The 24,190-nt window shown below is 37.3% G+C and overlaps 1 protein-coding gene across 11 annotated transcripts in view; it reads left to right on the forward strand.

The window, feature by feature from the left end:
- NEBL (nebulette) overlaps positions 1-24,190 on the forward strand; it is a 256,681-nt gene that overhangs the window by 226,693 nt on the left and 5,798 nt on the right. For 8 of the 11 annotated variants that reach the window (XM_032101558.1, XM_032101583.1, XM_032101589.1 and 5 more), the window contains 2 exons: positions 563-694; positions 18,890-19,005. In XM_032101558.1, the coding sequence (XP_031957449.1) occupies positions 563-694; positions 18,890-19,005 (248 nt within the window). The remainder of the gene's footprint in view (positions 1-562; positions 695-18,889; positions 19,006-24,190) is intronic. The other 3 variants (XM_032101631.1, XM_032101606.1, XM_032101615.1) reach the window with 1 other exon arrangement.

The following is a 24,190-nucleotide window of genomic DNA, read 5'->3' on the forward strand; positions in this document are numbered from 1 at the left end:
TATTTGCAGCTCCAAGGTGTTCATAATTTAAGGATAGATGAAAAAGGAGAGTAAGTAATGTAATAACAGGGAGCAGTGCTTTGGCTTTATGAGTTTATTGATTCTTTTCCTGCATAGGAGTGTTTGTTTTGAATGTTTATTTTTCACATGTATTTCCTTTGCTACTTTGGAACTTTCAATATTCTTTTGAACAACATACAGCAGTATTTCCACATGCACTTGTATGCATGCTGGGATGAAGGAATAATTTGATTTTCCACTGGAAATTTTTATATTCTTCTTATTTATCCCTTCTCTTTCTGGTGTCTCAATACTACCTTCCATTTCTGATATTCTTTTAAAGCAAAGACCAAGCTTAATTGTATTAGATTTTGAAGCAAGCTTTGGAATTAATGGTGCTCAAAATGGATACAAAATTGCTAAGGATTCACTTTTCTCTAATTTTAATGCTGTCAGTGTATGAATAGCAATGTTAGCAATGGTGGGGTTTATGCTGTGGTTTGTCTTTGCACTTCTTTCATCTATTTACTGTGATATTTTTTATTTCTTTCTACCTTTGTAGAAAGAGCAAGCCGTTACAGTAAGCAGTATTTACATTCTACCAGTCTGGGAGATTATAAATCAGATGGCTCTGACACGAACCCTACCTTTTCTTACTGCAGTGAGATAACAAGGCCATCTGATCTTGAAGGAGGTACCCTTTATTCCCACCGTTTTCACTAACAGCACTGTTGCAGTGTGTTGCAACTTCACAGGCCTGTGTTAACTCCATATCCTTGTGTAGTCACAAGTAGAAACTGTGTAAGATATTGCCTGATTGATTAAGAAAGCAAAGCAAGCTCTCAAGACTACACAGTTTCTGCATGCCATATCATTCTATTGTGAATTCTCTTTCACAGTTTTGGTAATGTTGTCAGCTCCAAAGCCCTGGTAACTCCTATTTATAGTGCTTTAAAGAAGGTGTGTTGTGTTTTTGCAAAACGTACATGAACCTGGTTTTATTTTTTCTCTTGAATGACACTATGTAGCTGAACGAAATACACCTCTAACCTGAAAAAAACATATTTACCTTGGGCTTTTCAGTGGGTAAATCAAATATATCATACTATTTTAGTGACTAAAGTACTTTTTCCCCATATTCAACTATGCAGGTTTTTGTGGCTCTCTGTTTTCATCTTAAAAACAACCGAACAAATTTTATCCTGTTCTCTTTCTCAGTGGTTTGAGAACCAGGGTTAACATTCAGCTGGGAGGTTTATAGAGTCTGTTATGGTTTAACGTGGATTAATATTAGAATACTTTGCCGAACCTGCATTCTCAGGTACAAACCCACGTTGTGTACCTTTTGATGCCAATGATTAGAAGAAAATTTAGGAAAATGATGAATAAGGATCTAGTCATCCTAGTGGCATTACAGTATGCACTGGACTTGATTGATGAATTGAAAATATTCTGAAACATTGCATTCTAAATAGATATTTTTAAAAAATAGTGATTACTACTTCTCAGTTGTGAAAAAAGGTGCATTGGAAAGGTTATCCAAAGGGTTACTTTCTTTTTTTTTAAAGAAACCATTTAGTTGCCTGACATCATTAAATTACCCACACTTATAGAAGATTTTAAGGCATCTTAATTGTAGACTGCACTTGTTTATGTTCTCCCACTCACTGGAGTAATATGTTACTGTAGTGGTTGGTGCTTATGGAGTCTAGGTTGTTTTGGGTGCTGTGTAAATACACACAAACAGTTCTGATTGAGAATGGGCGAGGAAGAAGGTGTTCAGACTGAAGTGCTAACTCTGAACAAAGAAAGAAACACACACCTTTGACAGAAATACATTGCCTTTTATCACGTCTGACTATATTTATTTGGTATTTTAACTATATTCCCAACTCTTTTAATAGATGACAGCAATAATGCACATTATGTTGTTTTTTACATCTCTTCCTGGGATGGTGCAAAGTGGGCTTCACAGTCCAGTGCACATTGTCTACAGCTGTTCTGAACTTTTCTTTGGCAGTATTCCAAGCCATTTCAACGTTGCTTTGTCAGCTTGATTTGATTTTTAACAGATATTTTTTATTACTTGCCATATCGAGAACAGGAAATGGGCTTTATTTTCCTGGTTGTTCTGGCACTAGTAAGGTTGTTTTTTGTGGCTCTATTTATATCTATTGTTGTGGTGATGTCTTAAATAGATCCGTGCCAAGATCAACATATTTTTGCAAGAGGTTGTTTCCATTTTAGCAAGAGATTGTTTCCATTTTAACCCAGCTGGCTGGCCAAGGTTTGAGCACCTGTAGATGGTTCCAGTTGCAGGGAAGAAATAAGTGCCAGAGATAAGTAACTGAACGTAATCCTAATGATTTACAGGTAAATGCCATTTCTGTGAACACACTCAGAAGGAGCCAGCTGAAGACAGCATCTTTGGCCAAAAATACTTTTTCATGGCAATATCTCATCCGAAAGGTCATTTTGCACATAGCCACAAGACAAGTTTACCTGTGACCTTTATACACTGTCTCTTATACCAGAAATGAGAACCAAATCCATTTTGGTGAGATTCCATGGGTATTTCTCATGGAGTTTGTACTTCTAGATCAGCAGGGTTTCTCATTGGCAATTGTTCTATCTGATGGTGTGCCAACATCAAAGACAGTTGGAGACCTGTGACCAATTTTACAATCTCTGAGTGTCTCTGGCCTTGTCTCATCATCTTTCACAGACTTCTACATTGTTCAATTGCTACTTTATTCTAGATACCTTTACTGATATTTGACACACAATTCAAATCTTCTGCTGCCACTGCTGATGGAATTGTTCCTTAACTATCTCTTCCCAGCCCTTAGCTGGGCCCCTGACTTAATGCCAGATATTAAAGGCTTATTTTATTCAGATCTAAATAACTCTCTCTTGTCTTTGGGAATTTCAGTAAAACATCACAGGGAAGCTACTAACATTGTTCATTAGAATTACTTCCTCCTATTTTGTTCCCTGACCCTTTTTTTAGATGATGATGTTAAGGTGAACCACGTGTCCTTCCCAGGGAGCTTTCTCAACAAAGTCAGTAGATTTTTGTGTGATGTAAGTCCAGAAAATTCCCTGTTCTCCCTTTTAGAGTGTTGCAGGTAAAATTGAATAGGAAACAATTGTTAACACTTTCCAGCAAGCCTGGTACAGGTCATAGGCTTTCATTTTAATAGTCTTTTTGAATTTACTGTTCAACTTTGTGTGTCGTTTTTTACAGCTTCTTTCTGTGATTGATAAAGTCGACTTTATTACTTAATGGTATCTTTGAGGTTTTTTGCCACACTGAACAGAAGATGTTGCACTAGAGCTTCTCAGTCTGCCTAAATACATTGTAATAAGTTATTGCCTAACAAAGATTATCTTTTTACCTGCAAGCCATTCTGTAGGACTTCACAGAAACACTGGGTGCCACATTTTTGCAAAATTCTCAGCAGTAATGAGCAATTATTTTCAACTTGGCTAAAAAGGAATAGAAGTTAATGATTTCTCTCTTTTAGTCCTGCTCTTAACACTGATGTTGCAACTTCTCAGGCATGGAACTATTCACTTTTGGGAAGGTTTTTCAGATTTTCTTCAGTAAAGAGAGGTTGAGATATATGGATGTCAGATTTATTTTGTATATAAGGACAAACCAGGCAGTTTTTTCTCCACAGAACACTAGGAAAAAAGTAGCAAAGTTCTGAAGTTCAGGACTCTCTAGGCAGCAGTCTGTCTGACAGATATCTCAACTGTTGTGTTTTGGGTTTTATTTAGTTTCCTTATAAAGTCTTTTCTGTCTGTCCTGATTTTTCATGCAGCCTTGTACAGTGGTTTTCTCCCAGTTCTTTTCACACTCACTCTCTTGCTCTCCTTCCTTCCCTATGAGTAAAGTTCCATCCTGTTAGTTTGCATTCAGGCTCCAGGAGAAAATGATTGAGTTCATATGGCTCAACACCTCTGCCTATCTTGCCCTATTTTGGACAGTTTCTAGTTGAAATTTTCAGGGCTGATTTTCTGTTCTTTTGCATTTGACATTTCCTTTTTTTTTTTCGTCATTTATTTCCTCTTAATGTCTAGTTTGTGTGCACACCTTTGTCTAGGTGTCTGTCAACATATAGACATGATGCATAAATTTTTTCCTTACTATAGGTTCAGAATTTTTCAGTGTAAGAAAGTGACCCTTTATTCTTATTTTAAATTGTTTGTAGCCTGTAGATGGAGAAAAATAAGAGATGAGTATCAGTTAGTTTTCAGTTATGGATATATTGTTACTCTGATGGGGAAAAAACATGATTTCTTGGTTATTTTCTAAGTCATCATATTATCTTAAAAGATACATAGAAATCAGTCTGTAGGAGATAGAAATCAGTTTTGCTGTACTCCCAAAACCACATGTTATGTAGGAAACCTTAGGAAATATTAGGACAGAATTTTCAAGGGCCTTTTGTTGCATTTTAAACATGAGTGCTGAAATTTCATTTCTTTGGTTGGAGCCAGCATGTTACTGGTTGCCTGCATGTGTGCTATTTATACTTGTCTCCTTCAGCCCAAGTTCTTCAGATTCAGTTCACCTGCTGCCACCAGACAAGTAGTGAGAATTAGCATAAAGGAGCCTTGATATCAGTTTTAAGGTCTTCCTTTCTTTATTTTAATGACAACAGTCTGCCAGCAGCACTCAGGTCTCGATCTTTGCCTGGTTAGTTATCTTCTTTTACTCACACTGGCAATCCAAATACACAGATTTCAAGAAACTATGAAATTCCACTTATATCTTTCTAGTCTCTTAATTTTTGTTCTCAGCCTTAACAGTAACCTGTAGATTGCTATGAGAAAACAGAAAATTAGTGTTAGATATTTCATTGATATAACTAAAAAGAAATCCAGAAAAGATTGGTGCAAGCAACCTCTGAGGAATAAATGCAGCAAATGGGCACTGCTGGCAATTTGACTCCAAAGTCTATGACGACTGAAGAAGACACAATGCTGCAGTCTCTTTCTTAAAGTTTTGAAGTCTTTATCTAGCTTGGAGTGGAAGTTTAATCAATGAGAAACAGTAAGTCCTTTCATCTCTCTCCCCAGTGGCATGTCCTCCTTGTGTGATACGAACCTTCTGAAGAAGAACGGCTCCAGAGCAGCTGAGCCTGCTCCCCTCCCTTCCTCCAAACTCCAGGGGTTATCTTCCTCCTTTCCTCACTGAGGCAGGAACACATTGTAGGCCATTAGAAGAACTGCTGTTTGAACTGCAGTGTGAACACAGCCCTGCAAAGAGCAAACGCAGACCTTATGTATCACTGAGTGTCACTGGCAGCAGCCTTGTTCTGTGTACCAGCTCAAGGAAAGGCCTTTTATGCCTCAGCCCAAGACTGACATTTTAAACATTAATTTCAGGGATGTCTCCTTCTCTTCCCCTAGCACACACAAATATTGGTAACTCTGTATGTAAAATGATAATTTGTAGGATTTTCCTGAGGCTTTGACACCCACACATTTATACCACAGAAAATCCTAGAACAAGGAACTTTGCTGCTGCTTCTTCTCCTGGTTATTCTGGTCAGAAGACTACAAATTAGTCAAATAAAATGGAGAAAATACCTCTTTATTTCACATGCTGGAATTGCAGATGTTTCCTGGTATGTAGGCGAAGGAGTCTCCTTGCATTGGTATAGTGGTCATAATGCATCTCCTATGCCAAGAGCTGAAAGAAGATGAGGAAAGAAAACCAGATTTTGTTCCCTTCCTTGCTCTGTCCTTCCCATGAATTTTTATAAAAACCCTCTGGTTTTGAGGTTGGAAAAAACATCACCATTATTAAAAGACAAATAGAAGAAAAAAAGAGGGAATAATACCTCTTATCTTGCAATAGAGAGATCCGTCTTCCATGTCCAGGTGCAGCTGTCAGGAGTACAGGGCAGGAATCCTTCACTCCTCTTTGTGTTCATATTCAGTTACTAAGCTTTGCCATTCTGAGGAGGTCAAGCAGAGTGACACAGCAGTTATATTTTCTTCTCTGTCAGCCAAGGGAGAATTGTTCTTTTTTGCTAGGTAGCTGATTTCTGTTTCCATTATGTTCCCCAGAGTCCGGTTATCAAACATGGCATTCAGAGGGAGAGGAATTGTACAGTTCACAGGAAGAGCTATAGGCTTTTGTGGGTTTCTTGTCCCCTTTTAAGTGTGTCAGCTGGCTGCCCTGCCACAGAAAGCTGAACACATCAAAACAATGCTCTCTGTCTACTCTTGGTACTTCTTGGTGAGGGTCACATTGACACTTCTCTTAGCCACCAGATTCTTATATCTGTTTCTGACTTTTTTGTATTTCAGACTAGATGGTACTTTGGTTTTCCTTCTTTAACATGCCAGCCCCCAGCAGGTTTGCCAGCCTGAAAGCTAACGTGTGGGAAAAAAATAGTTTTCTTCCATTCAAAAGCATTGTAGTAAAACTGTTTTTCCATCTTGGTAACCAGGTGGTTTTCTCTCCTTAAGCGTGTAAGCTACTACAAATGCTTGCAGTCAAATAGTAAATAACTTACCCACAAACTTCTGTGATATTTTTGAACTTAAAAAATAGTTCTCTTGTATGTTACACAAACACAAGTGTATGTATATGTTTGTAATCTCTCTGGTGCCACAAATTATTTAGCATGAAGAGTTTTCTTTGTTAGAGAGCTTATATTCCAGAACCAGTGAACCCTGGTCTGCCATTCTCAAATATATTTTTACAGAAATGATATATTTTCCTTTGTAAAGGTTTGCTGTAACCACATTGTAGCCCAAAAGGACATGGTTTTCCAGGCAGCAAGACAGAGCTCTCTCCCTTCTGAAAATTGCATGTTTCATTTGAAGGTGTGTTTTACTGTTTCAGCTTCTGCCTCCATTTTTGCAGTGACTCCTAATGTTCAAAGGGCATTTTTTTCCTGATATAAAATAACAGCATTACAGTTAGAGGAGTTCTTGAAAACAGTGGGAGGCTTCCTGGTGTTAAAAACCTTCTCAACTCTAGATTTGAGATAAGAAGGAAAAATAAAGACAAAGTTAGTTGTGAGAGTTTAGATTTCCGTTAGAAACAGGTTGAGTATGTTCCCTGCACATATGCTAATTTCTATGTGTTTACATGATAAGAGGATTTCTGACTGCTTAATATACAGTTTTGTCTCTGAATAATCCATTTCAGCCTTTTAAGCCATGTAAGTATATAAATCCAGAGAGTCAATGGGACTACTCTTATGCACTATCTTGTGCATTATCAATTTTCTGTCCTAGTCTGGACTATGGGACTTTTAGTGTCCTCTGCTGAATGCTTTGTTAATGCACAGCATGAGAGAAATTAATCCACAAAATTATATTTCATTCTTTCCATCACAAAGAGGTATTAAAAAAATCAGGTAAAACCTGATTTTTTAACATAGAACTTGAAAATTCATATAGTACTCCAAGTGATAGCATAGTTAAATTTTGATTAAGGTTTGGTTTAGGGTGCTGGGAATAAAGCTGAATATTCCATGCTGGTTGTAATACATTAAGATATGAATCTTGATTCATCTGAAGGCATATTTTCATTCAGTGTGTATTCACTGAGGGTGAGTTAATGTTCCAGGGAGAGCTTTACATTTCACACTTCCAAAACATTTTTGCTTAGATTCCTTATACCTATCTTTGATTCCCATACTTCTCTCCCACACTCTTGACATCTGGCAGCATCAAAAGACAATCCCCACACATCCAGGGGGAGGAGAATCCAGAAGATATCACCCTTTTAATTTCTGTAGTGTAGCAGTAGTTCAGGGGATCCTTCTGTTTGTTCTGCCAGCTGTCAGAATTTGATGTTCCCTTTTCCATTAAACAGTTAGTGAGCAGAAAGTGGAAGGGAAGTTTCCAAGTGACTCAGCAGTTGGAAGTGTTAATGGCTCCCTTGGCAAGGAGTTGTTTCAGTTGTTAAGTGTGGTCCCCTAGAGCAGCTTTTGATACACTTCAGAGAATTTTATATCTAGTAGACAATAAATATAATTAGTAAAATTGTGTGCAGTGACATGTGCTTGATGCTGTCCTTCCACCATTGTTCAGATTGGCTATACCTACTATGCAAATAAATCGATGCACAGAAATCAAAGCACAGCTTCTGTGAAAAGAACATGCAGGCTTTTCTCTCTAATGCACAAGGGCATTAGTAGTATGTTCGTAAGAAAATTCAAATTATAATTGAAGGCATGTGGGTAAGGTAACATGTTAACCTTCATTTTACTAAATCTTTCCTTCTGTGAGGAAGCCTAGAGCACAACTGTGCCTATTCACAATTTAAGTAGGAATTTGCAGCTTCCTGTGGTACACCATGGCCCTGCTAGGTCTGAGGATGCCTTGGGCTGGCTTTAAGATATTTTGTGCCTTCATAAATAAAATAATGTGGTTTGGTGTGTGATGAGAGAAAAGGCAGATTGTACTGTTGTCTCAGCTGAGACAGGCTGCAGCTTAGGTTGAATGTTGGGCAAAAAAGTCAGCTGGCAGTCAGGTTTGTTTGTGACACCAGATCCTGGCTGCAGTTTGTATTCTGAGCAGGATGCCCTGTGATTTGATTATGTGCCAGGCACAGCACCAGTGGGGGAAATGGGGGATGTGTATGGGTATTTTGGCATAGCAGCTGTTAATAGACTCATAGGCTGAACTCTTTGGGCTGTACAGCTACTGCTGAAGACTAATGCCAAGCTAATATTCATAGTAGTGTCTGAATAAAATGATCTTTTATAGTTGAACTGCTAGAACAACTCCTATGACACACTATAATGTATGTAGTTGCTGTTAGTAATTCTTTTTTCCTCAGGTTGCAATAGAATATTTAATGTATTAATTTTGCTTTTGTGAGGAAAACGAGTGAATTAAACATCTAGAAAAGATTTTGTAGTTGAATATTCAAACCAGATTTTTTTGTCAGTACATTTAACTGGTTTAGAATATTCTGTGTTTATCATAATAACCCTAAAATTACATTTTTGGATTCAAAATTGGGAACAAATAGGACTCCAGTTTTAGGGTTAGAAGCCAAATAGTTGAAGTAATTTTCTGTTTTACAGTGTTGTAGTAAAAATTTGTCAGTGAAATCTGGAAGGGGGATAAATGGTTTGTATTTTAAGTGAAATAAATTTTAAGAGAAGTAGATGGTTGTAGCTGGCCATAAAGTCCTAAATGTCAGATACAGAATTCATACAATTTTTAAAATCCCCAAAACAACTGTTAAAAGAAGTTGGATGAAGATAATAATTAATATAATTCATTCTAAATTGTAATTTTGTATTGTGTTCACTTTCATTTTATGCTGTTTTTTTAGCAAAAGCGACAAAAACATCACTGTGAGTAAACACTACAGCCTTTTCCTGTAATTTTAAAGGCTGATAACACTTTGAAATATTTTACTGACTGAACTTCCTGGGAGAGCATTTAACAACCTATTTTATAACAAAAACCTTTAGCTTTCATTTGAAAAAGATTTTGTTTGAAGGGGCTGCTATGGAATTACATTTATCAAATCAATTCTTTTGAGTGTTTATGGTCTTACAGTCCTAAATATCCATTCCAAAAGCAGTCTGGGGAAGCTGATGTCATTTTCAGAACATCAAAATTGCCTGCTCTGCCAGAACAGGACTGGCTTTTGCTTTTTGCAAGCTGTGAGGCTGCCACTTACCACCTCACTGCTTCAGAGTCATACACAGGCATGGACTCCAAGGGTTGTTTGAGATTTGGCTTTCTCCTCTCCTGTTGCCAGAGCACTAAATTACATGTAGTTAATACTTTACAACTCTGTGATGCTTTACTAGGACAGTAATGTGTTAATGATCACAAAAGCTCTTGAGCTGTTACTCAGTATCCTCCAACCCCTGTACCTCAATAAAAATGATGCTCTAAGCAGTATCCACAATCACTTCCTGGCAAAAATCTTCCCTGTGTTGTTGTCTTTTAATGATGAGGGTGATTGTTCTGTGGACTGTCCTCTTTTAATGTTGACTGTAGAAAACAGGACATCCTGGGTTCCTTTCATTTTTCCCTAGACTGTGATATTTGATAGCTGCTTGCAGACAAGGCTTCTAGAGACTCTGCTAGCCTGGGCTTTTTTAAAATATATTGCATTTTTGCAGTTACTCTGAAGAGGAATGAAAGCCATACTACTTTTTTTTAAGGAAAAAAATTGTCCGTGAGAGACTGACTTTTGAAATACAGAGATTTAGAAACCTCAGAGAGGCGAGAAGGGACCTTGGAAAATAATTTGCCATGAAAAAGGATATAATGGAATTGATGGATCTACCATTCCTCAAAATGTGAAGAATTAAGAAGGTCTGCATCACCAGACACATAGACCATGATGTACTGGAGAGACATTTTGCCAACTGTTCTTCCACTGTCCTAGCTAGTATTTCTCAAATTCCTACTCCACCTGCTATTGGATTTATGATGGACTTATAAAACAAAGACCAATGTAACTATTATTAGTGATATTGCTTGTTCATACAAATCAGGAACTTTGGACTGAAATATGAGATAGTCCCTGCCTGAAGGGAAACCTCAAATAAAACACAGGATTCCAGTGTCATCAGGACATTAGACATTCTTTTTATTGTTCCTTTCAAAATTTCTTAGTTTTCTCTGGCATATGCTCAACAGCTATATGAGATCATCTGTTGTCATTTCATTCAAAATCAAATTTTAATTTCTTACATTGAAATTACTTTCAGGAGTTATAATTGCTTGATTCTGCATTTCCTGTAGTAATCTACTTCAGCTTACATGGTGGATACAATATAGTTAGTCTTAATTATTGCTAGCTGATAAAATGGTGTTCTAAAATAATGATTCTTAAAGCAATCTTTGTCTAGTCATGACACTAATGAAGTTTAGTTTAAAATACATGATTTTGTAAATTGTAGTATGTCAGTAAGTAGTCATGAAAGTAGAGTCATTTTGATTTTTTGCATAATGAATAATTAATGTTATTTTAAACACAAAATCAGTAATTTTGTTGGCCTCCTCTCCATCATTTTTTAACTATTTGAAGATTGTACAGTTTATTTCTTATATCTTTAGAATTTAGGTTATGGAAACTTCCTAAGCTGTCACATTCTGAATTTGCCACTGACTCCAAGTAGTTCAGAGCTTCAATTCTAATGAGGTCAATGAGCATGGCAGATATTTATTAACACCCTCTGTGAATTAGGCCATACTTTCAGGTTGTTATTTCAACAACCTAATTATATCTGGGTTTGATATCCCAATTTACTAACTATTACTGACTCCTGTAATGGATAGCATGCAGACAAAGTGCTGCTTCTGACAGAACCACTGAGAGCAACCAGCCTGGTAGCTCAGACATCCATGAAAACAGGCTAACTGACCAGTAAAGGGCAAGGAAAAGAGGAGAGAACCAAATAAAAGAAATGAAGAGAAAGTTACTTTTACAAGAAAAAATGCCAAGATGCCTTACCATGGTGTTTTCTACTGTTCTAAAAACAGCATTTTTCTGTGTCAGGTCTCACCATCTTCAGTGTTCAGGTTAGTGCTTTTTATATGGTTACACAGTCTGAGCTATTCCCAGTAAATAGCACTGTGCTGTGCGACCCTTTCTGATAAGAAAAGACTTTATTAATAGATAAGAGTCATAACCACTTTAGAATGTGTTTTTTAATTTTCTAGCTTATTTGAAAAGTTAATGCTGAGCAATTTAACTTTATAAATGGCTGGGAATTTTTCAATGTTCATCAGAAGATAATAGTTTAAAAGGCAAAATTTTGTATAGGAACAGGTTACATGTGACTAATATCTCAATGCCAAAAGAAGCCCATTTTTTCAGTTTGAGATTTTTAAGGTTAAACCTTGACATTTTTAAAACAAAGAATCCAGCTTTGTTTTGAAATATGTTTAATTTTGCAGAGGCACATAAACTGTAATAATGATTGAAAATTACAGATATTTTGATTGATATGACTGGCAAAAAAAGAAGTTTCTTTACCTAATTTTTAACATTTCTTTTTGCATGAACCTTTGATATTTTTAAAAAATTTTCTTCCCATTTGGGTGCAGGAGCATTCTTGGCAATCAGTTCTGCACTGTAAAATTATTACTGAGGTTTCCCTAACGTTTTCTGTATCTAAAGTTCCTGTACTCTGATGTTTGTTTTCTCTACTCCTGTGACTGCTTTTTTACTGTATTCTTTAGAGACCATCTCCTTGCTCAGCACCATGGTGATGCTGCAGAGTTCTGTACCTCATATCAACCTCTCTGGGCAATCCTTGCACACATTAAAGTCTTTTAAGTTCTCTGATACCTGTTTTTACTGTCAAGTAAACAGCTCTTGCTGGCTGCATTAGGCTTAATATTCTCTCAATTTCTGCTATGACTTTTTACAAGTACTGTGGAGACCTAGGATGCAAATAGTTTGCAAGTAGTTGAGCAGTGCATGCCACGTGTGAGCATACACCTGCATTACATGGGGAGCTTTGTTTGGAGCTGGATGCTGGGATGTCTGGAGGGAAGCGTCTGTGAGAGGCTCAGCTCTTTTTTGGTTTGAATTCAGAGGTGGCTTGCACAAAAGAGAGGTGCTTAGGGAGACATACCTTGCAACAACCGAGCTGATCTAGCAGTTTGTTGCTTTCTGCTGTCCATGGCCTTGGTACTTGGTCCTGCCTCCATCCTTTTACTACATCTGGTCTGATCCCTGGCGGAGCTCACCAGGCCAGCAGAAGAACAACCCAGCTGAGAGGAAGGAAGGGGCAGCAGAAGTGTTAGGCTCTCAGCCAGCTCATGGGGCACCAACCTCAGATATGCAGTGGGCACGAGGGATGGACTGCCTGTAACCTCCTTAAGACATACCACCTCATGACTCCTGCCAAATTCTTCTAACAGTCTTAACTTCAGCAGAGAAGGATGTTTAGCACATCATCTTTAAAAGTCTGCCAAAAGCTCAACTGTCATAGCAGTCAAGTTACTTTTCTGCTCTTTATGTGTCTTTAACATTGTATCCTCATCACATCTAACCTGCCTTGTTCCCAAAGCATTAAGATTCTTGTTTCTGATTAGCCTGTGATATGGGCCTTCTTTAAATCTCTTACTAAATTCTTGGCTAACAACAATTATGTTCCACTTATGCTGCTGTTTATGCTTGGGCGGGATGTGAACTTCTGCAGAATTAATGTGTTAACCTCCTTCAAATCTCTCCTTAAAACTGTTTCTCGAGATGCTTATATAGTTAATGCAATGCTGGGCTGAGCTCATCTCAAGAGCTTGTACCATAATATAGAGAGCATGGGAAGTAAAGAGGAGACATTAGAGGGTTTGTGGTTGCTCAAAGAGGTGTAGTAAAATCTGCATCCCAAAAAAAAATTGACAGGACAAGGCCTGAAGAAACCCAACCTAACTGCAAATTTGGTCCTGATTTTAAATGGGGACAGACTATACTATTTCTAGAGGCTTCTTTGACAAAAAAAATTACTTTAAATATTTCAATGACAGTGTGCAGCAGCCAACATCTGGGGAAATGGATAGAAAACAAGAAAATAAATTATCTAGCCAGAGTTTGAAATCAAAGTAACCTCTTTAACACTTTCTGGAGAAGGCTTTAAAAGGTATCAGTTGTTGTTATCCACCAGCTTTAACACAGCAGTAACAGTTTTATTTCCCATATTTCCTAAGGTTGTATTTCCTCAGCCAAGTATTGCACTGGGAAGTGTCAAGGGGGCTTGTGCAGTTCAGGCACAGTGACCTGTCCGCATGGACAGCACAGGGGGTGTACCCGAGTCCCCAGAAATATCCTGTAGACCTCCAAGTCCCCACATGTGATTGCATCAATCTATGTCTTCTGTTGCCTGGGACATAGCTGAGGATTTCTAAGGGAAGGGCAAAAGAAGGAAAGAACTGAAAACTATGAGGAAGGCTTTCTAAAGGAAGTCTGTGAAGCCTGTGCCAAATGTTGCAACCTGTGGAAAATACAGCAGTAGCAAGGCAAAAAAAGGGGAAGGACTTCCATATATGTGGATCAGCATGATTCCCATAAGCAGCTTGATGTGTTTAGAGTGAGCTCATTGTAATGGCAGTAACACAGAGATGTATGATGATGCTGTATTCTGGCTCTTTTGTGCTGCTCAGAAAGACTACAGTTTTTTACCTAATGTGTTGCAGACACTAGACTTAAGCATGTAGTAATCTGAATCTTTATTTTTGCTCTGTATTCTCTCATGTTATGAGTACAGAATGTTGCAATATTCTTTGTGAGTTCTCTGATGTCTTAGGAGTGAAACTGTGAATTGAGGTATTATCAGAATAGGAAGGATCCTATTAAATCCTTAAAAGTGTATGATGTGTGTGAGAGTAAATGAAATGTGGTTCAGTAATTGGCATGTGTTGCAGTAAATGGCAAAAGTACAGTAGTTACCAGTGAGGATAAATTGCTTTACTATGGATTGTCAAGGTTCTGCTGTACAAAAGAACAAAAGAGAGTTTAAGTATGGTATTGATAAAATGTGTCTCCTAAATAAATGATAAAATGTGGAACCTAACTTTTAACTGGTTTTTCTTTTTAGCATATCATTCTTTTTTAAGCTCGTAGTTACACAACTCTCTCTTAATGATTCCTTTCCTGTTTCCCCAATTTGACCTTTTTCTTTCCCACTTCTTCTCAAAGCATATCCTGATCAGTACACACTCTGCAGACCCTATTGTCTGCGGCAGCAAGTTGATACTCGCTATCATTCTTTCAGCTGCTTCTTTTTCTGGGAGGCTTCCTCTCTGTCTTATATCATGCTCATTCATTTCTCTTACTCTTTTCTCTGGGGAAGCCTGTAAAGATATAGTAAGAGATATATGATAAATTTCTTCAAGTAGATAATTTAAAATTAATATCTGGCTTGCTTGGTAAGTGGGACAAGAAAAAAAGAGTAAGTTTTGATAAAACAGAATGCATCTGGTAAAGTCTTAATGCAAGAAAAAAAAATCCACCTGTACTTCTGGGAGCAATGGTCAGCCCTCAGCTCCATCACCAATAAATCTGGCTTCAGTTAAATGAATTTCATGTTCCACCACTGTATTTTATTGTTCCCTTAGGTTAGCTAAAACCATTGCCATTGCTGCTGCTGCAATCAATGATGTTATAGAACTTTATACTTCAGACTGAGCCAAAAGATTGCAGTTAACTATAGGTGATGATGACGAAAAAAAAGTCAAACTCTTTCTCTGCATCATTTAATCTCACCTTGAATTATCTGTATGTCACCAGAAACAGCTCAGATATTGTCTTTTCACTATTCAGCTTATTTATGTGATTCCTGAATTGTCTTCCAAATAGACAACCATCTGAAAGTTTCTTCAGTATTTTTTGTAAAGAATTGTTAAAAAATAATGATTGTTTTGGAATATTTTTGCAGAATACTACAGTATTCTTTTAATGGAAAAAAACTCCAGCCCACATGGAATTATTCAATCAAGTGTCATCAACACTAGTATGTGCTGATATATATGCTCACATATATGATACCTAAATAAATGACTAGAAGATAATTAGCGAAGCTAATCCTTCTTTTTGTTTGTATAAAATATTTTTCTAATACTACAGCTTCTATCACTTCCCAAAGTTTCTCATGCTTTGGAAGAAATGCTTTATTTTTGTGGTTTTATGTTTTCCATTGCAGGTAAAGTAGCAAACCGCTTTGTTGAGACAGTTTGACAGAATTCTCTCAGCTTGTGAGAGACTGACTGCTAAAGAGGAAAGCACATCTCAGACCTGCTGCTGTCACTTGTCACAGAAGCAGGAGCTGTGGGTTATCCTCCCCAAAATAAGCCAGTTGAATTGGAGGTTACAATGAAGCTGACCATCAGTAGGCTTGCTGCCTTACGCTGACAAGGGATGATTGATAGGAAATGAGAAAGATCTCTTCTGGGGAGAAGGAATCAAGAGTAAAAAGTTCCTACCAGCGTCTTTGCTTCTCTTGGGAAGAAGAAAGGGAGTCTCAGGGTGTCTGATCCTGCCAGGGACCAGGGAAGAGCTACCAGCCCTTTGTTACTGCAGGGCAGGCTGGGTGCCGGCTGATCAGTGGCCACTGTCGGCTGAAGATATTCTTCCTGCTAAGTTAAAAAATTCAAGCTGTGCTTAGTTTTCAACACACAGAAGCAATTTGCTGCTGGTATGAGGAGATGAGGCTCCGTTGGCTTTGATGAACTGGCCTACATTCATGCTGGTGGTGAATTAGGCAAAATGTATTAATTCCAGCTTGATCTCAGAACCTTTGATTAAATTATGTTTTTCTCTATTTTCTCATGAAGGGCTACATCTGCTCATGTGGAAAAGCTTGTAACAACATTGAAACATAAATTATTTGATGAACTACTTAGGACTATTCACTTAATGCATGATAATCCTGTGAACATGTTAATGAGCTGCAATTCTCTGATGATTGAACTGCTTTAAAATGTCTTTCTACTTATATGTCATTAGAATGAACTTGGCCCTTCTAAAGCATCCATTATTCATCACGTTCCAGTGTTGCATCTGACTGCATCTCACTTTAATTCCCCTCATTTAACAAAACAATCTATTCATTACAACAGTTTGAAGCATATTTTCTAAATCAGAAAAACCCTAGTTAAACATATAGTGCTACTTATCTTTACAAGGATAGTAGAGCAAAGAGTAGCATCACAAATTTTAATTACACACTTAGTGCATTTGAATATGCTAACTAAAACTAAATGGAATTTTTAAGAAGAACCTTTGTTGAAATCAATGATTTTGTTAGCTGAAGAAGCCAGATTGGTAAAACAACTTGCTGAAAGCACAAGGTTGAGTATTCTGTCTGAAATAGTTCAGCAAAAATTTTCTCAGTAATCCATTTTTTCACATGCATTTCTTGTCCTGACAACTCAGGAAGCAGAGAATTATAGAGTAATACTAATGCAAATATGAACTCTTATCATAAATATATATTTTTAATGGGGTTTCCTGCTTTTCCCATGTATTTTTCATTTTACAAGTCCTGGATCCTTCCACACATTGTGAACCTCATTAAATCTTAGACTAGCTTTGCTCCTTTTTGAATCTGTGTGTGATGGCTGCTGCAGAAGTGGTCTTACTTCCCAACAAGCTCAAGAGATCTATCCCAAGAAGTGTTGGACTGCTGAATGATGCCATGTCTGAAGATTTTTGAATCATGTGCTGCGAAAGCTCCATCTCCCTTAACCAGAAGACAGTTTTTGGCAGAGGAGTTAGATAGACGATCAGCTAAATGGACCACTTGAAAAGTATCAGCAGAAATGCATTTGTTTTTCAGTGCAGCTAAATGAATTTCCCATTGAACTAGTAAAATTCTGGAAATAACAGTGGAGATGGGCTAATAACCTCCATACAAACCAGAAATCTTTATTCTCAGAGTGCATGAGTCTTGTAAAACATGCACAAATATGTGGTGACTAAACTTTAATATTTTATTTTAAAACCACTACAGTATTTTTAATTTTGATTTTAAAATACTTTTTGGCCTTGCTAAGAAAGTAGTCACTTAGGCTGGGCTTATTTCTCACAATTTTTTGACCAACTGTGTTTTTAACACATTCTGTTTCAGTCTGTTGCGAAAGTAAGACGTTTGGGCAGATGTGGGAAGTTTATGAATGCTTTTCTAGTAAGCAATAGAGTTAGGGATCCCTGTTGGTTGTATTGATGCTTTCAGCATCTCTTGGTACAATAGAAGTTAATATATTAATGATTATTAGATAGAATTGTTAAAATGTGAATAAAATATGTATTAAACAGATGGAACAATTGCATGGTAAGAGGAAGATACTGAAAAAGGTGGAATTTGAAATATATACATAAGCATTGATCTCTGTGTTTGACTAAAAATGTTGATGGAATCAGAAGAAACTCGAGTGTTGGCTTACTTTTTTACATTTCTGCCTCTTCCTGTGAATCACAATCCTTCTTTGTTCATAGCCCAATAAATAAGAGTTAGTTTGCAATGAGTTAAGGATTAATTACAGTGAATTTCTAGTGAACCATTTCAAAACTGCATTAACTTTTTTTTCATCAATCATTCCTTAAAGATGGCAACTTATGGGACATATATTTAGTCCTTCATCTATGTTGATGCCATGAAGATTTTTTGCCTTTTCTTTTATACCCCTGTTATACCTTTTTACAACTTCTGTATTCTTAGTGCTTTTTGCCTACATTCTTGGACTTGTTTGTCAAGCTAAGAGACTAAACATTTTAGAAGCTTCGTAGTTAGGGATCAGTGTGCCCCAGACCCCAAGGTCCTCTCCAGAACACATTCTGTGAACCAAGATAGAACCATCCAGGGGAAGGTTCCTTGGGGAGGGGGGCTCACTTGAGCCTCTCATTGGGGAATCTTTGATAGATATGCTAATTAGTAACACCTATAATGTTATACCAAATCTTTTTGGGGGGGGGGGGCATTTTGGTGGGGTGCATTTCAATGCATATGACCCAGACATGTGCACCTAAGGATCCTTAAAATGAATACCAAGGTCAAATCCCTTTTCCCCTTCTAACTGTGTATGACTCTTGATTTTAAGATCAGGAAAAGGCATCAATGTCAGTATCAAAATTGAGTTAGTGGTGTCTTAAGTTTTCATAAACCTTTTTATGATTAACCTTCTAATGGTACATTAAACTTTTCCTTCCAACTAACCATGACAGTGTTTGTGGATATATTGCTATAGCTTTGGCTACATTTATGTGTAAATCAACCTTTAAAATGCCTTATGTTCTTTATGGAAATAATTCTGAACTCTTTTGTAAGGAGGAATTGTTATTAGGAGTGCAAATAGTCTACAGTTTCTATAAAATGCTAGATAAGGGCTGTTATTAAATATTAATTAATGTGTCTGTATTTCTTTAATGCAGCCCCTGTTCTCCCTGGGGCATATCAGCAAAGCCAGACTCAAGGATATGGATACATGCACCAGACCAGTATGTCATCCATGAGGTCCATGCATTCACAGCCTCATTCAACAAGTCTGGTGAGTATTGAATTTAAAAGAGAATTTCGTTTGGTAAGCACCATCATCAGCGATTAGGAAATCTCTTAAATAGGACTGAATTGAACCCCTAGAATTCTACAGTTGATCTATTTGACTGTCTTTTATCATAAATGTAACTGGTAGTCTTCATGTATAAAAAAGTTTTAAGCGACTGTGGGCAGTGATAAGAACTTTTACAACAGAATATATTAAAAAAAAGTATGATATTCAGAGAGCAGAGAAATAACTGAATCCTTTACCTACTTAAAAACAAACAGACGATTGGACAGTGTTTCACAGGCTGAACTTTGATGTTATGATCTGTGATGAATTCATGCTCCTAGCATTGGATGAAAACCACTAATCTCTTAAGATCACGCTGTTGGTTTAAATTAGTTTCAATTTTTTTGACTTGCTGATTTTGTGCTAGCAGGCTTTGTGCCTACCTGTATTACTTCTGCTTGTATAGAACTAGCTCAAACTCTGGATTGCTGTTCCCTTTCTAATTCCACACAACAGTCATACACTGACTTGTGTATGATCCAAATTAAGTTATACTGGTGGGCAACTGAGAAGAAGCTTTATCATGAAGCTGTGGCCACCTCATGAGGTTCTTAGTTGTGGTAGATGGGAATGTAAAGATGGAGTGACTATTTCATTTTAAAAGTAACTGGTCATGGAAGGAGAGCTGAATGGTATTCAGCTGTGATTTTTAAGAAATTGAGCTTCTTCTTTTTTAACTCCCTACATAAAAATTTCAGTTTTAATCATTATCATAATTTTAAAATCATATCACTGCCTAGAGATTTCCTAGTTCAGATCTAGCCACCTTTTACTTTAGAAATATTGTAATTTTGAATTTTAAACTATTTTGAATAGATGTATGTTTACTACCTCTGTCACCTTTTTTAGAGATGAATAAATATTTAATTATGAAGCAAACTTAGAGCTTGCTGAGCTGAAAAAACCTGTTTTCAAGATTAGCTGAAACTTGAATTTTTTTGTAAGACTGAAACTCCATGACATTTTATATTGTAAAGATCATGACTTTCTGTGTGGTGTGAGTACTTTCAGGCTTGCCAGATTCTCAGCTGTCTGGGGCTGAGGGGGCTAACTTGCTGGAAAGTCTGGGATCCAGATACCTGCATCATTGCGTGAGTCAATAATCTGAGAAACTCTTTGGACGCCTGCATGACAGCTGTGAGATACCTGATAGTGGAATCAACCATTAATTTCCAAGGATATTATAAGGCACTTTGGGAGCTGGCTGCCTTCCAAAAGAGACAAAATCTGAAAAGTAGGAGGCCTGGAAGCCTCAGCTTTGCCAGCAGATTTTCTAGTCATTGGGGAGCAAAGCAAACAGCCCTCAAATCCAGCAGACAGAAAATGGAGATACCTGCAAATCTCAAAATGTGCTTACCAGCCTTTGCAGCTTTGTGGGCAAGGAGATGACTATTTCCTAATACCTCTGTGTCCCAGTGATTTACCTGGTAGGCTGTTGACACAGTGTCATTTCAGTCATCTTGAGAATCACCATTTGCCTCTTCTTCAGAATTGGGAATGTGAAGGTAATAGAAAAAGGAAGGGAGTGATGTTAAAGGATTTTAAAAATAAAAGACTGACTTATTTCAACAGATTTCTTATGCCTGTTGTGAAACTGTTTTCACTTGACATCCTTATAAATGATAACGCTTTATCATGCGAAAAAAATGAAAACAGCAAACATCATGATCTGAACCAATTTTGCTGTTAAAAACTGAGTGAGTTTCCCTTTAGAAAATAAACCCCAAGCATTTCCAGAGAGAGGAAATCAAGGACTGCTGGCCTGGTGCTGACTGCTAACTTGCCAGTCTGATGAGGAAGACAAAATGGGATCTTACCACCCCGAAGTGATGCTTCTGCTCCAAAAGAGGCATCTCAGATGCAGTTAGAAACCTGCCAGGCTCCCTTGTCTTCCCATCTTAACACCAGAGTATTTTCATTAGCCTGTGCAGCTTAGCCAGGTGCCCTGGACATACTACACTCAGCTATTGGGACAATACAGAGCAGTCTCAGAGTGTGCTTGGGGGAAACCCGTGGCTGGGGATGTGTTTAAATGTCGCAGTTTGCACAGACTGAAGGTTGATGACAGTCTTGGAGTGCTTTTAAAATGTGGTGTGGACATGCTGTAGGAAATCTGACAAACTTACACAATGTTCAGGTTCATTGCTTTCAGCTGCCTTTTCAGTTCTGGGCTTGGAGCAGTACTGCCAGAGATGCAGCGTTGTCTGGCTAATAACAAAGGGAGGAAAGATGAGAAGAAAGTTCCAAGGGACGAGACTGGAAGAAAGAAATCCTAGAATAGTGACCTCAAAGCATGAGCACTTTTTGAGGCTTAACTAAAAGCAATGAAGGTGATAAAGTAATTCATCAGTGCCTGAGTTTCACCAGGACATCTCTAGGGCAAAAGTGATTAAGATCCCATGGGGTATATCAGGGTGGAGATGATTGCAGAGATAGCTGCTGTAGTAAATTTACTCCTTTTAACTGAGTTGTTGTATTGTTATCAAATCTATCCCCAAAAGGCATAAGTTCATTTTATGATTATGTTCATCAATCTCCTATATTGAGAAACAGAAATTTTCTATTTTCTAAATTTTCAAACTCTGGTTTATTTAATTTTGAGCTGTGTTTTGTATCAGGCATGATCCTAGCACAATCTTTGGGTAGATTTTTTTTTTTCCAGATAGATTGCATTATTTTCTGATTCTTAACTTTTCCTCACCTTCTGTGAGCAGTTCTGTATAATGGGGTGAATTAAATTGTTGCTCAGAGTACAAAGTGTTTTATACCAGAAAGCCCTGAAGGCCGTTTTCCTCTTTGGAAAATAATGGGGTGTTCACACACTGTTAGATATCCACGAGTGGCAGGAAAACAGGAGCTGTGCTGCAAGTTGGCTTTCCTTGATAGCTGCTGCACGTGAAGGATGCTGCAACAGTTACTGCTCCTTTCGAGGAGCCATCCATAGAACAGGTATGAATTGGTGGCTGAAGTGGAAATACACACCTGTCAGCCCAGATCTGGCTGGGGAGCTGAGAATATAATGGCTGGACTTCAGTTCTTCATACGGACAAGACTGACTGTTCTGTCTAAGCAGTAGCTGTGAGACAGACCTTTGAGGAGGTGGGAGATTAAGTGAGTTTTGACTCTTCTACAAAACTCCAAACTTTTCTTACACCCTCTTGTAACTTAGTACCTGCTAAACTCACTATTGACAGAGGAATAATTCACTGAAATGCATTTTAAAAATCCCTGCTTTGAGTCCTTTAGGCATTGTAATTCTTGATTATATAGCCCAGACTACACACTGCAGTGATAATTAGGCATTAAATGCTAACAGGATTATTATGGAGATTTCTCCTGACAGCCATTTAGCACCTAATTAGGTGTTAAGGCCATAAATTTAAGTTTCTCAGCAGCATTTAGGGCCCTAATAAATTCTTTTGAAGTTTGAAATTGCGGGCTTGTCTTCACAACTGTGCACCACGGTGATGTAGTCAAGCTGCCTTTAAGGAGACAGCAGTGGTATGTCCTTTGCCATGGTGCTCTAAGGAAGAGTGAGCATCCTTCTGAGTGAGCAAAACCTCTCTATTTTTCCAATTTTATGTTAGTTCAATAAAACATTTAATCTCTTCACCAGTCTTTTCCTATTTAAGGGAGACCTATAATCATGGCTCTGGGCAAAATCCATTTACTGCCTTATACCAGATACAGACTTGATACTATTTTTCTTAAATGGACCCTCTTTTGAAATAAATTGTTTCAAGGGATAACTGCCGCTGAGTTTATTGTAATAGCATATTTTTCACCTCTTTTTTGGAGTTACTTTCAAGGCTCAGCAGAGAGATCTGTTGAAATTGTTGGAAAAAATAAGATTCTGAAAGGCAGAGAGCCTTTTGACTGCTAGTTGTCTACTTTATGAATGTTTAAGGAATTTCTTTATGATGATAGAACCCAAGCAATTATTTACTTTCATGTAGTGCATAAAAACGGATCCTTTTTTTCATTGACATCCATGCACACTTGGAAGACATTAAGGAACCACTAAGAAAGCACATACCTCTGGTTGAAAACTGCTCTTGGTCACAGCCTGTAGGTCAGCAGAACTACAAGGCACAGCAGAGAACAATAATACAGCACAAGACTCAAATGCAGTTCAGAATAGACTTGTCAGGAAAGGTGGTCTCCAATGGTCTCCACTATTTAAACAGGAGCTGATTTCTCTGTCCTGTTTAATTTGCACTACCAATGATAAAGGTAGAGCCAAGACTAAAAGTATATTTCTAGCATGGGAACAGTAATGATGAGTTGCCCTATATTGTTTGGATTAAATAATTCCACATTTCCAACATGTGACAAATGGCCTGCTCACTCCATGTGGAGCAATCTCCACCTTTTTAAAAAATAGTTTCATTAAAAACACTCAAACCCCTATATACATATGTGATATGAACTAAAATTAATCCAGAGCTGTTTTCTTGAGCTGAGAAGTTTGCTGTCTATTAAAAGGTTCAGACAATAGTACTAAGCATGAACTCATTGACTGTTTTTACCTTTTTTCCTCTTTAAATCATTGGACCAGAAAAGTTCAGCTACATATGGTAACGTAGCAAAAATTACTGGAAGGGAAATTGGATATTATCAGTGATGCTTGAACTGCTTTTGACATCTGTCAAGAGCTAGGGTAAGAAAAAAAAAGTACTCTTGAGAATTTTAAAATGAGCTACCTTTATCTGGCTGTTAAGATTCTTCCTGAGTTTGAAAATCCACTTTGAATTACAGTAAATGATGGTATTTTATTGGTTATGAGTGAAAATAAATACTCTATTTAGAAAAGTAAAGAGAAAAAAGTTGAAATCTTGTCTTATAGTAGGCAGGGTTGTACAGAAATTTGGCTTAGCTAATGATGAGACTTTATGTGCTAAACAACATTTTATCTTAATATGAAAATATAAGTATTCATAAAAATTATTTTTATAAAATTTTTGAAATCTTGTTTTTCCTTTAGATAGTATTACATTCATAATTCTTAATTTGGGGTAAAATCCTAATGAAATGAAGGACATTCAGTGAGATGGAAAAGTTAATGGCCTGGATGAAGACTGTTTCTTTTTGTAGTGAAGACACGGAAGAAGCTATTTGTGAA

Source organism: Corvus moneduloides, chromosome 1, assembly GCF_009650955.1.
Source record: "Corvus moneduloides isolate bCorMon1 chromosome 1, bCorMon1.pri, whole genome shotgun sequence".
Taxonomy (NCBI): domain Eukaryota; kingdom Metazoa; phylum Chordata; class Aves; order Passeriformes; family Corvidae; genus Corvus; species Corvus moneduloides.